Source organism: Antechinus flavipes, chromosome 1, assembly GCF_016432865.1.
Source record: "Antechinus flavipes isolate AdamAnt ecotype Samford, QLD, Australia chromosome 1, AdamAnt_v2, whole genome shotgun sequence".
Classification (NCBI taxonomy): Eukaryota; Metazoa; Chordata; class Mammalia; order Dasyuromorphia; family Dasyuridae; genus Antechinus; species Antechinus flavipes.
Window position 1 is genome coordinate 489,507,196 of NC_067398.1, and position 15,304 is coordinate 489,522,499.

General features: G+C 32.8%; 1 protein-coding gene across 1 annotated transcript in view; it reads left to right on the plus strand.

Moving 5' to 3' along the window:
- The window catches only part of CDH2 (cadherin 2), a 253,206-nt gene that overhangs the window by 206,818 nt on the left and 31,084 nt on the right, over nucleotides 1-15,304 (plus strand). Inside the window, exons 12-14 of the mRNA XM_051970303.1 lie at nucleotides 4,928-5,161; nucleotides 5,694-5,927; nucleotides 7,627-7,766. Coding sequence (XP_051826263.1) covers nucleotides 4,928-5,161; nucleotides 5,694-5,927; nucleotides 7,627-7,766 — 608 coding nt within the window. The remainder of the gene's footprint in view (nucleotides 1-4,927; nucleotides 5,162-5,693; nucleotides 5,928-7,626; nucleotides 7,767-15,304) is intronic.

Here is a 15,304-nt window from a genome sequence, read left to right on the forward strand (position 1 = left end):
TATACAGATTTTCCAGATCACAGGGCCACTGTACCTTTAATCCTTGCAGTGTGGAAGTAAATACATATATGGGTAGATAGTGGATAGAATGCTAGGTTTGGAGTCAGGAAGATTTGAGTTCAAATCTAGCCTCCCAACATTTCATTAGTTGTGTGACCCTGGACAAGTCACTTAACCTTGCTTCTAGCCTCCAGCACTTTACCAACTGTCAGACTCTGGGCAAGTTACTTAACCCTCTTGCCTCAGTTTCCTCATCTGTAAAATGAGATAGACAAAATAGACATATTTCCTCACAAACACCCATAAAATATAACTTGTCTGTTTATCTATAGTATTGTTTTGTAATACAGGTTCTGCTTATATATGTAGCACTTACTGATCCTTAATTAAATGTTCGCAGACTGCTATAATTTTCTAAATTATTGTGTCTGTTTTTATGTTTTTCACTCTTCTCCTTTGCTATCATGAATTTATAGGTTTGCTGCTATCAATACATTATTCTCTCTTAACTTTATTCCTCTAAATTGACATTGATTTGAAAACCAGATTACCAAGTTATTTATAATTGCATGTAAAATAAAGGTAAATGGGCTCTGAGTAAGGGTTGCCCAAGAATCAGACAAACTAACCAAACATGTTAAGAGATACCCAAATAATCTATGTTAAAGAAATGGCACATTTTAAAAGAACAAATGTTCACTTCAATTCAGGGTATTAATCAACTGCGGCTTAGTCCTCTCTTTGAACTGGAGCCTAACACTTACTTCATCAAATTTCTGACCATTTGGATTGCTCAGAGACCTTTTTTATCTTTTTTTTTAAATTCTTAATTCTTCCAAAGAAATATATTTGCATTATGGATGAGGAGCAGTTATAAAACCAGCAAGATAGTATTTTTGTCTCTTTGTTAAAAGATCCTAAAGTTGATGCTTTTTGAGTTCATGTTTTTGCATTTTATAGTTGTTTTTTTCCCCATTCTTTGTTCTCAATTGCCTGTTGTTGCTACTATGACAACCTCTAGCAGCGCCAGCTTTCTGTTTTGCTGCTTCTGTTCTGACCAGATGACCAAACATCATTCTTTCAGCCATTTGTTAAGGACCTACTTATTATGTATAAAGTACTGTCTTAGCTTTTGGGTGGGGAGGGAGGGAAAGGAAGCGGAGGAAGAATATAAAAATAAATAAGACATTTCAGACTTAAAGGTATTTTTAAGCTTGTAAGAATATATTAATACCTTCAGGGCTTATGATTTCTTTGTAGGAACTCCTTCTCTCTTATTTAGGTACTAACCCATCTACAATTTATAGTCCCTGTCTTTAGGGCATGAGCCGAGTTATAAGAATTGAGATGTGAGTCTAACACTATCATATAAAGTTGTTAAAAATCAACCAAGCTAACAATATTATTGTTGTTCAGTCATTGCAGTCTTGTCCTACACTTTATGGACCCCATTTGGGGTTTTTCTGGGAGAGGTACTAGAATGATTTTCCATTTCCTTCTCTAGCTTATTTGACAGATGAAGAAACTGAGGCAAATTGGGTTAAGTGACTTGCCCAGGGTCACATAGTTAATAAGTGTCTGAGGCCAGATTTGAACTCAGAAAGATGAAATTTCCTGACTATGTTCAGTATTTTGTCCACTTTGCCATTTAGCTGCTCAAACAAATAGTAAGAAAACCTTAGTGAGACTTGAAGGCTTCTTTTTTTGTTTGAGGTTATGGACTTCAGTGCATATGTTTGATAATATCTAGTGTGGTTGGCAGTCAGCTTTTTTGGTGTTTAGGCATTAAGGCCAAATTCAAATGGTTAAGGCTGCAGGCTAAATATTTCCAAAATTTGATAATATACTTGTTCTTGAGAGTTTAATCATTGTAGAATTGTACTCGGCAGAGCTGTGTGAAAATAAAGACAACCACCACCGCAACAGTAAACCTCTGGTTTCAAAAACTGTAAAGATTTTAAAAATCTGTTTCTCTTAGACTCTGTCAGGATATACAGTTATAAAAAACAATCCCACCATAACTTTCAGGAAGAACTGTTTCTAAGAATTCTCCTCAGGAATGTGTAATACATTTCAGATAGATTACTTTTTATAGCAAATATCCTTGATGACAGATCCAGTGTAACTGATATTTCTTGGCCCTACTGCTATGTAAATTGGTGTTCAAGAACTTTTTCAGTGACTTCCATTGGAATAATTTTCTGCTTTGGCCTGTCAAGAGTGAATCCTTTGTGTTAATCAGTAAAGGAACCATCTACCCTTACTTTATATTGTGCATGAGTAAGAGAAAGCTTTCTGTCCTCTTTGAAACTAAAAATAGTCTAACTTAAGATATATGTATAATAGGGTTATAGGGGTATATGCTTAAGTTCAGAAATGTATGCCTTAATTTGGCAGTTTGGGACATTCATTTATTTTTCTTTTTTTATGAGTTCATGGTTATGTATAGTTAATTGAAACTGATGGTCAGACAAAAAAGGTATGTGAATTTTTTCTGTTTTTTAAGGCTCTTTTACATATTTTGTTCTCACTATTTCTATGTTTGTATTCCCACACATTACATATGCAAGGGGAAGAGTATACATGCATATATATATATATATATATATATATATATATATATATATATATATATGCACATGTGTATTTAAAATTCATGTTCACAGTACTTTCTGTGGATTTGTAGAAATATGCACATATATTATAAAGTTTGGAGGTTTGATTTTTGAAAATTGTGAAAATGGTACTATCCCCCCTAAAAAATTACCAGCAATCATGGTATCCATGAATTAGAATTATAAATCCCATGTACTGGAAGTCATGTGTTGCACTGGAAAAAGTATGCTTTGAGGCCTCACTCAGTTTCTAATGTTTGTTGAGGTACATGTATATACACATGCATATGCACACATATATACATATACAGAATATCCCAAAAGTCTCTCTGCAGTTTTAAGCTCCTGAAACATAAAAGTATACTAAGTCATTTGGGATACTATATTTGTATGTATGTACATATTGTATATATGTTCGTATATATATTTTATCATTATATATAATTGTATTTATTGTGTATCTTGCCTTTTTTTCTGTGCATAAAAAAATTTAAAGCACCTTAACAGTTTGTGGTCCTTTAAAAAATTTTTTTCTAGATTTATTATTCATCCTTCAAGCTCTGTTATAACCAACAGCACTATATGTGGTACAGGGAATATAGAATAGTTTAAAGTTCTTCAACCTTAAAAGTAAGAGAAGTATAGCAACTTTTAGAAATAAAAAGGCGATGGCCCTGTAGTGCAATCTGGGGGCCATGATTTAAGAAGGACATCGATGAAGGAAGTGGATAATGCCTAGAGTAGGGTGATGAGGATAACATGGTAAAATGATTTGAATCAGTGATCTGTGAGAATCACTTGGGCTGAAGGAACCTAAACCTGGAGAAGAAAAGACTCAGGAGGTAACATAATAGCTGTGCCATTGTTTTTTGTTTTGTTTTTGCCTCCTTAGCCTCGGAGGTCAGAACCAGGAGCAGTAGGTTGAAGTTGCAAAAGACACATTTAAATTTGATATTGTTAAAATCTTCCTAACATTTGGAGCTTTCCCAAAGTAGAATGGTCTGCCTCTAGAAGAGGTTGATTTCCTTCTCCCTAGAGTCCTTATAGTAGAGTCTGAATAAGTGCTGGTCAGGTATGTGATAGTGAGGAAATCTTTCATGTATAATCTGGACAAGATAGCAACTAAGGTACTTTCCAGCTTTTCAGAATGATTCTATGATAAATGCATTTGTCAGTTGTTAACCTATTTCTTTCACATTTTATCAACCCATCTCTGCTTCAGTTGGGCAAGTCCCTAAAACATGCTACCCACATGAGAGGTCATTTCCTTTTCATTTCATGTCAGGTATTGCCATACACAGCAGCTTCTTCTGGTATTTGATTTAGCTCCTTTGTTTCTTAGGGCAATTTATCCTCTCCATGACAGTATTCTCAAACTAACCTCACCCAACAATAATCTTTTCATTCAATTGAACTATATATGGCACTTCATCTTTTTAACTTCCTTAGGTGTTTAACAACTCTACTAGAAGGGGACCGTCATATATTCTTTCTGAAGGCAGGATGTTAAACCAGTTAACTTTTTATTTTCTAGTATTAAGACATATGATTTTTAAAAATTTAATCTGTTCTAAACTAAGTGATACTCTGATTCAGCCTTCCTTAAACCCAACCTACATTCTTTACCTTAATTAAGGTAAATTAACAATTTACCTTAAATTAATTTACCTAATCCCCAAAGCTGAAAAAACAACTAACAAAAGAAGTTTCTACTCTCAAGAATATTATGAGGTAGGGCAATGAATACATTGTTAAAGAACTCTTTAGTTCTTTAGAATACATGTTAAAGAGCTCTAGGAAAATTTAATGAGGGAGTAAACTCTCCCAACTCTTGCACTGGCAAGATTGGTGGAAAGTCTTACATTTTTTTTTTTTTTTTTTAATGACCTCTCATTGGTTTTTTGAAATTGTATTTTGCTTTGGCTAGGGTCTTTATTCACTCCTTTTTTGTTCCTCACTATATCTTTATATAATGATAGAAACTTGCTAGATACTATATAGGATAGACTAGAATGCAGACATTTCATGAAACCATAGTGCATTGTTAGTAATAAGGGCCACATTATCATTCCAGATGTGAGAACTGGAGTGAGAGCTCAGTCCTCCTTTGCAATGAGGCAAGCAAAAGACCAAGTTTCCAATAGCATTTAGCCCAGAAACCCTGGCACGGGAGTTTTTGAAAGGTTGCATAGCTAGAAGGGCAAGAAATTTGAGGTTTAAGTGCTTCACAGCAGTTGCAAAAATTTAACAGTTTGGTTTTAATCATTATTATTATCATCATTAAATTGTTTTATCTTTATTTCCCCTCCAAGGAATTCCTCCTATGAGTGGAACTGGCACACTGCAAATTTATTTACTTGACATTAATGACAATGCTCCCCAAGTGTTACCTCAGGAGGCAGAGACCTGTGAAACTCCAGACCCCAATTCAATTAACATCACAGCACTTGATTATGACATTGATCCAAATGCTGGACCATTTGCTTTTGATCTTCCTTTGTCTCCAGCAAGTATCAAGAGGAATTGGACCATCACTCGGCTTAATGGTAAAAGCTAGTTAATTGCTTGGATGTATATGTGGATAAGAGGTTTTTACAACAGAAAATCTTTATTTCATCCTTAAATCTTCTGTGATTAAAAATATCTTAACCATTGTCAGGTTTAAAATAAGATAATTCTTCAAGACTGCTCTCAAAGACTATGGTATCTTAAAGACTATAGCCATGGAATATAATCTCTATTTGATTTTAACCAAGATGGAAAGTCTTTCAGTAAAGTTCTAGGGATATTGGAGTACTAGTTTAACTAAATAAGGAAAAGTTAAAAATTAGAAGTCTGGTCACTAGTTAATGAGTTTTTACCAAGGATGACCCATGAAGATATCGTTTCAAAATACCTTCAACGAAAATATTACTAGTATATTTTTAGGAAACCTAAAATTGAAAGAAAAATAATCCTACTACCTTCAGGGCTGTTATCAATCTTTGTATAAATTTAGTATTGCTTAACATAGGTGAAGGTTTTTTCCCCCATATGTAATGCATTAAATTCAAAGCATTTTTTTTCTTTTTAAAATAGGTGATTTTGCTCAGCTTAATTTAAAAATAAAATTTCTTGAGGCTGGTATCTACGAAGTTCCAATAATAATTACTGATTCAGGAAATCCTCCCAAATCTAACACTTCTGTTCTTCGAGTGAAAGTTTGTCAGTGTGACTCCAATGGAGATTGTACTGATGTTGATCGTATAGTGGGTGCTGGACTTGGAACAGGTGCTATTATTGCAATTCTTCTTTGTATCATCATCTTACTCAGTAAGTATATAACTCTTAACGTGAGTAACTCTTACATCAAAACTAAGGATTTTGAATCTGCAAACATGAAAATGATTTTAAAAGTTATCTTGCATAAGGTTGTTTCATTCTGCCATCACATCTGAGAAAAAGACAATAAGGGTTAAATTTGAAAAAGAACATGAAGATTTTCAGGACTTTCCAAAATTTTTGTGCCAGAGTGCTAGGTGCAGTCATTTTTATGTCTCTCCCTCACCCCCTGCCATATACCATAATATGTCGAACATTCCTAACTATTTAGTATTTATAGGTTGACTATAATAGCACATATTTTATAATTTAAGAAAATGAATATGGTACTGCCATTTGCTTTCCTTCACATAAAATCAATAAACAACCTATATCAATTATACAAGAATCAAAGTGATGTTTCTGAAGTGCTTCATAAGAGTTCTGTTTTCATGTATACATATATGAGTACATGCATGTGTACATATGTGTACACATACACATGGAAATTGATGATAGAACATATTACATAGTTCAATTAACTCACTTTATAATGAAATAAGATCAAAAGAATACCTTTTTTAGAGCCACTTTCTAATCACCAGTTCAGTGGAATGCAGGAAATTAGCCATTGGAAGGTACTTTTGGCACCACTTCTAAGTATGGAGGTTTTAAAAAAAATAAATTGCCTAGGCTCTATATTTTATTGTGGAGTTGTACTGGGACTTGGTTTATTGTGTGAACATGTTATGCACCAATCACTTTTTGAAAATGTCAGCTATTTCCTTTATGTTTTCTCCATTTACAAGTGGTCTGGTAATTTTACATTTTGCCCCTTTTTTTTCCCCCAAGTAATTACTACATAAGGAGTGGAAGGAGGTGGAGTGTGTATGTCTTATACTTTTGGCTATAATTTGAAACCTCTGTGCTATACTCATAATCCATTCACATTAGATTTACCAACAGAACAATGCCAAATGAAATCATGTATCTGGCTTTAAAAGAAAGATATTTATTTTTATGACCAATAGTAAAAATGTGCTAAAATGTAGTCATTAAATTTTTTTTCCCTTCAGGATGTAAAGTGATCTCATTTTTTTTTTCTTTATAAGGCTTATTTCTAGATGTAGAATCAAGGAGAGATTTCTTTTCTAACTAAAATGTGAACCCACAGGCTTTAATTTGAAAAGAAAGCCTAAACAGAGGATAGATTGTGACAAAGTGTGAAATTAATTTAGGGAGAATTTTAATCAATGATTTTTAACACACTTTAATGGATAGTATACTAGAATTGAACATGAACCTCTTTGGAGAATTGCAGCTCCTCAACTTGGCATAAAATAATATGAAGTATGAATCATGAAGGTCCTAATGGTATTCTAACATATGAACCAATATTATTTTTAACTAATCTGAAATTCACAGTTTGGAATAGAAAACAAAAAGCAATATGGTATAGAGAAAAGATATAAGTTTCTCTAGCTTCTCTATTTAGCCATATGACTGGGCAACTCACTTATTATTTCCTCAGCTACAAAATGAGGACTAGTTGACTCATAATTGGCTGTGAAAATTTAATTAAATTTAAATAAAATTTAATTAAATAATGTATATGGGTGTTAGAAAAAAAAACAAATTTTGTCTTAAAATATGATAAAAGTTTTTAGGATTTAGAAATAATAGTCCGGTTTCTCCTTCATTTTCTTGCTAGTTCTTGTATTAATGTTTGTTGTCTGGATGAAACGTCGCGATAAAGAACGTCAAGCCAAACAGCTTCTGATCGACCCAGAAGATGATGTAAGGGACAATATTTTGAAGTATGATGAGGAAGGTGGTGGAGAAGAAGATCAGGTGAGAAACATATTATAATTTGATATACAAAGACATCAATATAGATGCATCATTAGAGATGTGGGAAATGATTACAAGATTCTAGAGCATGCTGAAATTTCCTTTATATCAATCTGTGAATTAGAAACATCCATCTAAATGCATGGATTGCCTTTATTTGGGAATGATTGTCTGTTTCATTTAAATTTTTGCAATATCAGAGAACCACGTTAGTGTTTTTATCCATTCATAGTTATTGGCAATTCCCAAATGCATAGGAATTCAAATATATTAAGCTAAGTCCAATTTGAGTAAATTTTAAATATATTTCAATCCAGTTTAATTCAGTAGACATTTATGAAGAATTTGCTATATGTAAGACCCTATGCTAAGCACTAAGGATTTAAAAACAGTCACAAAGCTTTGATTAACAGGTTGCCAATGCACAAGCCAATGCCAAGCACATAAGAGGCCCTTAGTAAATACTTATTGATTTGATAAAGAAGTCCCTGCCATTACCTGAGATTTTCATCTTTCTAGGCTGTACAGACATAGCCAGGAGACATTTATTTAATGCCTACTATGTGCTGGGTTAAGTGCTAGGGAATATAAAAAAAGATAAAAGAATTTCTTGAAGAACTCACTATCTAATAGGGAGTCAACATGCAAGTGACTATGCACAAGTAAGCTATATAAAAGATAAATAAGAAATACATAGTGAGTGAAAAGTGCATTGAGAGTAATAAAAATTAATTTGTGGAAAGATAAAATGATCATAAAGCCTCACCCTTCTTACCTCTTGCTTGGACTATTGCAGTAGCCTTCTAATTGGTCTTTTTGCCTCAATTTCTCCTCTACATTCTCTATATATTTGTGTTGTGGGAACATCAATCTGTCAGGATAAATTAGAGGAAGAAGAAAGTCAGAGGCAAGAAAAACAATTAATAAGCTATTTCAATAACCCAGTTAAGAGATAATAAGGGTTTGAATAAAGAAAAGGAGTTTATGAGTCTTTAGAAAGAAGGTGATAGATGCAAGAGATATTGTGAAAGATATAGGACTTGTGAAAGGAAAATCTCAAGGATAATCCTAAAGGAGTAGCAAACTGGGGTAATTAAAAGTATGACTATCAATAGAAGTGAGAAAGGTTGGAGAATGAATAGGTTTGAGTGGAAATTTCAATAAATTTTAGTTATGTTAAATTTAAGATAATTTATTTTTTTGTTTTTTTAATAAAGCTTTTTATTTTCAAAACATATTCATGGATAATTTAATAACATTGACCCTTGCATAATCTTATGTTTCAGATTTTTTCCTCCTTCTTCTCATCCCCTCCCCTAGATGGCAAGCAATCCAGTATATATTAAATATGTTAAAATATGTTAAATCCAATATATATAAGATATTTATGCAGTTCTCTTGCTGCACAAGAAAAATAAAATAAAAAAAGAAAGTAAATGAGTAAGAAAACAAAATGCAAGCAAACAACATCAAATAGACTGAGAATGTTATGTTGTGATCTTCATTCAGTTCCCACTGTGTCCTCTCTCTGGGTGTAGATAGCCTCAATCATAAGAAAATTTATTAAATGTTGAAGAGGAGATTTCTAGTTGGCATTTGATAATAAAGGACTAAAGAAGAGTCCCAAAGAATTGGAAAAAGTCAAATGTCCCAATTCTCAAAACAAACAAAGAGAATAGAAACTACCCATTCTAGGTGATAAAACTTGACTTGGATTTCTGCAGAAAATTCTACAAAAATCCTTGAGGAGATGGTTGGTGAATACATAGAAAAGAAAATAGTGATTAAAAATGATTCAACCTGACTTCATCAAGAAAAAGTGCACTCTAGACTAATTCTGTTATCCTTTTTGACAAGATTATTGAGTTAATAGATGAAAGTGTGCTGCAGTTAATTTTCTTTGATTTTTATCAAAGCTAATCACTAATATAACTCATGCTATTCTTGGGGAGAATGTAAAGAGATGTGAACTAGATAGATTAGATCCAAAAATGGTTGACTGGCAGGACTTAGATAGTACTTGTTAGTGGTTTAAAGTCAGTATGGTAGGAGGCATCCTGTTTTTAACCTAGGTAACTATATTTAGTGTTGTGTTTTTAAATATTTTTATCAGTTATTTGGGTAAAGGTATAGATGGTATGCGTATCAATGGATAGCTAAATCGCTGAATGACTAGTCTGGATCTGAAGTTATCTTGGCAGGTTAGAGAATCGGGTTGAATCACAGATAGATAGTAAAGTCTTTCACTAAGAAACCCAAAAAGCTTCTCACACATAATCTGTGGTAGGTACAAGTTAAATATCAGTTGGTCTTAAAAAGACCAGGTAATTTTAGTGGACTCTAAGGTCTTAAGTGAGTCACCAGACTCACTGATGAGACAACCAAAAAAGCTAATAAGGTCGTGGGATGGATCATCTGATTTGCTGAATATTTGGGGTTTTTTCTTTTGTTTGTTTTATTTTTATTTATTGAAAGGAATGAGTGGATGTGAAAAGAGAATGGACCATAAAGTGAATATGATATAAAAATGAAAGATAGTACTAACATTTTAAAAATGATCTGAGTAGGAATTTGTGGAAGATTTATTTGTTAAAACACATTTTTTCCTTACATGTCTTTGTATATGGGAGAATAGGTTGTATGTCTTTGTCTGAAAATCAGATTTTCATGAACAGAAACACTTTCCTTCCCTATTTAAACCATCAGATAGAATATGAGAAGCATTGTCGCATCTTATAGTCTAGAAGATATGAATTCACATCCTGCCTCTGATTTGTACTGGCTGTGTGGTCATAAACAACATGGTTTAACTTCTAAATGACTCCAGGAACTCTCTACTATATGTTAAAGACAAATTACTGATTAGAATTTCCAGAGATGTTTTCACACTAGCAGGTCCTTATAGCAGTAAAATCATAAATCTGGATTTCAAGCTGTCATAGAAAACACAGTTTTTATCTGATGGGATCTAGCTGACATAGATATCTTTATTTTGTATACATAGATTTTCATATCTTTAGACATTTGTCTACTTTTTTACTTTTCTAGGATATATAAATTTGCTTGTTTCCTAACTTTATTCTTCCCCTCCTGTCAATTAATATTCTTGTGTTTCATGAATCACATCTAGATAGCATTACTAGAAGGAATTTGGGGTTAAAATTTTAGATGGGGTTTTATTTCAGAGAGATGTTTGAGATCTTTTTTTTTGTTTGTTTGTATAGGAAAAGACTCTCCTTTGCCCTTTATTTCTTGCTATTCTGTCCTAAAACTCTTTATGGTATAATTAATTTTTCTTCTGTTCTCTTCTCTAATCTAGGCATTATTTGATGTTTATTTGTTTAAGATTTTTTTGTCTACTATATTCTGAAGTTATATGGCAACTTAGCTATACAGTATTCTGAAGTTAATTTGTAACTTTTATTTTTAGTATTCACATAGAATTTCAGCAGACTCCCCATAAATGAGAGTTTCATAATCACAGAGTAAGGTGGTTTTTTTTTGTGTGTGTGTTTTTTGTTTTTTTTATAGCATTGTTGACCTTAAAGGAATTTTATATTGCAAATGAAGTACAAATTAAATTGGAGAAAGTGAAAGAAAATGATAGCTCTAAAGCTGGAAAGAATTTTAGTAGGTCTTTTTGTTTTACAGGTGAGAAAGCCAAAACCAAAAAGTTCAAAATAACTTCTTAAGGTTTGGCATGCAGGATTGATAACTTGATGAAGGATTAGAATCTAAGTCGTCTGATTTTTTCTTTCCCCTATATTTTGAAGCTTAGCAAATAGGCTGAAAAAGTTAAAAATGCAAATTAGATATTCTCCAACGACTAATAGATTTAAAAGCTATTATAAGTGTGTATTCATTTATATCTGAGGAAAAAAGGTTTTTTGTTCTTGCTTTTTTAATTACCCAAATCCAAGTCTCCTTCACTATCCTTATAGTCTTATGGAAGTTATTGATACCATTTTAAAAATTCAGTTGAGAAAAGGGTAATGCCAGGACAAGAGAGTCAAAAGTGAATGAACTTATTGTTATCCTTTGATTTCTTTTTGGTTTTTGTTTGTTTTGTTTTTTAGGCCAGCTGTCCAAGCCAGTGAAATGGTTTCATCTGGCTAGAACTTAAACCACCAGCTTATTTTGTAACTCAGGGTCATTTCATAGTTATAGTTTTCAAAACCTCACTCATTGAGCTGTTGCCACATATTTAAAATGAGGTATCACTAGTGCCAAGATATACACATAGTCATTTTTGTGCTTGCCAACAAACAATTTTAAGCATCAGTGGGAAAAAAATTTCTGCCTGATAAAGTGAGATATTTGACTCTTCTACATAGTATAGGATATATTCTGTGTTAATCATTGAAGTAGAACAGAGGTAGCTATCTTCTTGTTCAGGTTTCCATTTCTTAGTAAGGTATCTTTTATCAGATTCAGTATATGTGCTTGCCTTCACTTTAAATTATACTTGGAAGTTTTTATTCCATTCTGTCAGTTTTTCTTCATTTTATGGATTTGCTTTTTTCCTTTTTTTGTGCTTGAATGAAACAGGGCATATATCAGGAAATATTAGTTTCTAACTGAATTTAAACTCGTTTCCTCTTTTCCCTAAATGGACTTTATCTTTCTGTCTTTTAGAATTGTTAGAAGAAATAGATTTAAGTACAACGTATTTTAGTATGTTACAAAATAAAGGAATTAATTAGATATTGAATAGGGTTTAACTTGCCATTTTCTTTCTATATTCCTTTAATAAATTAAAAAAGTCAAATTTTGGAAAACATTATTCTTTATTCTCTTTGGTGCCAGTGGGACACTAGTTCTATTGAGCAATTTGATTCTTAGATGGATTCCTTAAGTATTGTTATCTAACTCGGTATCATTATTATATTATTTTTGAAGCAAACTTTCTTAAATAGTATTCCTACTATAGTGAGATTCTTTTATAATATTGGTGTCATAGAATAGTAGTAACAATGTCAATACTAGATAGTAATCTTACTAAAGAAGATTTTTAATGTATATAGGTGGTCATTTTCAGGGCACATGAACACCTACTGATAAGGCTTTCTTACAGCAACTCTCACTTGCTTCATCCCTAATACCTCTAATTCCTCTAGGCCATTGTAATTTTTTCCAGTTGTACTTTTTCTTTTTTTTTCTTTTTTATTTATTCATTTTTTTTTCTGGAGAGGCATTTGGGATTAAGTGACTTGCCTAGTACCACATAGTGTTAAATGTCTGAGGCCAGATTTGAACTCATCCTCCTGTCACCAGGACCAGTGCTTTATCCACTGCACCACCCAGCTGCACTTTTTAAGTCATCCAAGGCATATTCGTTATCTCCTAAAGTAGAAAATCTTGTCTTTGTTTCTTTTGAGCCACTGAAATTTGAAATGACAATTTTTTTTTTTATCCCAAGATCTTAGTACCAGGACCTTGGTTTGGTGCATTCTAAATCTTTGGACTGTCTCCTTTATAGGATCAGAGACAATATTTGATCTTTGTATGTAGTTGTAACTCAAAGAGCTCCCATTTTAGGGTGGGTGTCTATACAAAAATAATATTATACACACTAGATATATATAATATAAATGGAAGGCAGTCACAGGAAATACCTAACCATGAAACAGGGAAGTCCCCAGAATTATTTCTTTCAGGAAATGTGATTCAAGTAGTCTTGAAGGAAGTCAGAAAGCCAAAATAAGAAGGGAGAACATCTAAGTCTGAGCAACACCACTGAAAACAAACAATGTTGGAGATATTAGTGTAACATATGATGAATATCAAGGAAACTATATGTAAGGTAGAAAAATGTAAAAAGATGAGAAAAGTAGGAAAGGGTCAGAATATGAACAACTTAATGTAGCTTTTTACTTTACAAGCACACATCATATTATATTTCCCACACCAGCATCATTTTGCAATCTCAAAACATAATTAACAAAACATTACAAATAAACCCTATCCCAGCATAGCAATTCAAAACCCTATTATGTCATGCTGCTGACCTCCCAAGTCCCAGGTTTCTGTGGAATGAATTTTCCCTTAAGACATTGTTTCTTATAATATCATGTTTTTATAGACCCAATTAACTATTTTAAGTTAACTATACTAAGTTTAAGTATTCAATAGGCAGTAGGGGACTAATAAAAATTTGAAGACTAGGGAGAGATATTACCAAACTACTGCACAAGAAAAATTACTTGGGTAGTTGTATAAAAAGGGAGTTAAGTGATTGGGGGTGAAAGAGAGAGTATTGTCCTAATAGAATATTATCCTGGTAGTCTAGATGGTTGGTAAGAAAGGATGCACTAGGAGCAGCAGTGGTTATATAGGTATGAGTGATGTGAGAATGGTCACCTGTCCTGTGAAAGAAGGTTTATGCTTGTTCTGAATGACTCAAGAAGGCATAACTAAGGCTGTTTGTATAGAAATTTCAATAGATACGATAGTTTGAGTGCAGATAGTTTGAAGTACAGAATCCTAGGGAAAACACCTACCTTAAAGGGTTAGGCAAGAGAGCTCATAGAAGAGAGAGCTTAAAAGAAAAAGTTAGAGAGACAGAAGGAAAACTGTCCATAAAGTCAAAGGAGAAAAGAATATATGAATAGGAGGTGTTGATCAGCAGAGTTAAAAGGACACAGAAGACAACTGAAAAAAGGTACTAAGGGATTTAGTGATTAAGGAGGTCACTGTTAACCTTTGGGAAGATATTTCAGTTGAATATTAGTGTAATGAAAGCTAGGATGTAAGGAGCTGATAATGATAGCATGGTCAAGCATTGATTATAGACAACTTTTAAAAATTGGCAACAGAAGTTGGGGAAGAATGGAGAGTAGTTTGGTGGAACTTGGTTAAAGAAAGATCTATTTTTCAAGTATTGGGAAAATTGTATATTTGTAAGAACATGGAAGGAGTTAATGGAAAGGAAAAGTCTGGTGATAGTTGACCCAAGTTTCATAAGGAGGTAGGATAAAATGAGATCAAAGGTTTAAACAGAGGGATGAATGATAGTGATGAGAGGAGGAACAGATACTTCTATAAATAGAAAGAAAGAAGGACAGCATATAAATGATAATATAAAAAAATTAAGTGAGTCAGAACCACACAGGCAACAGTTCATTAGGCTTAGGTTAAGCCTAATGTTGGAATCTTGCCTCCCATACTTTGAAAATGAAGAGATTGGACTTGATTTCTGAGGTTTCTTCTAACTCTAAATCCATGATCATATGATTCCTGAATTTCTTTTTTTCTATATCTTCAGTTCTGTAGGTTTTTAAAAACAAAGGATGCAGAGGTGGTTCTATTTTTTCCTCATCAAAATAGGAAGCTAAGTCACCAGCTTTAAATGTGAGAAGACAAGATTGTAGTTAAGACTTTGAAGCAAGACAATAAATAAGGTTTGAATTACTTAGTGTAGGGAATGGGATGTGAGCTAGTCAAATAAAAGTAGAAGGATCACTGAGCAATAACCAAGACACGTTGAAAATTATAAAACATAAATTTATAATGGATGAAATTAACTTGATTTGATGACA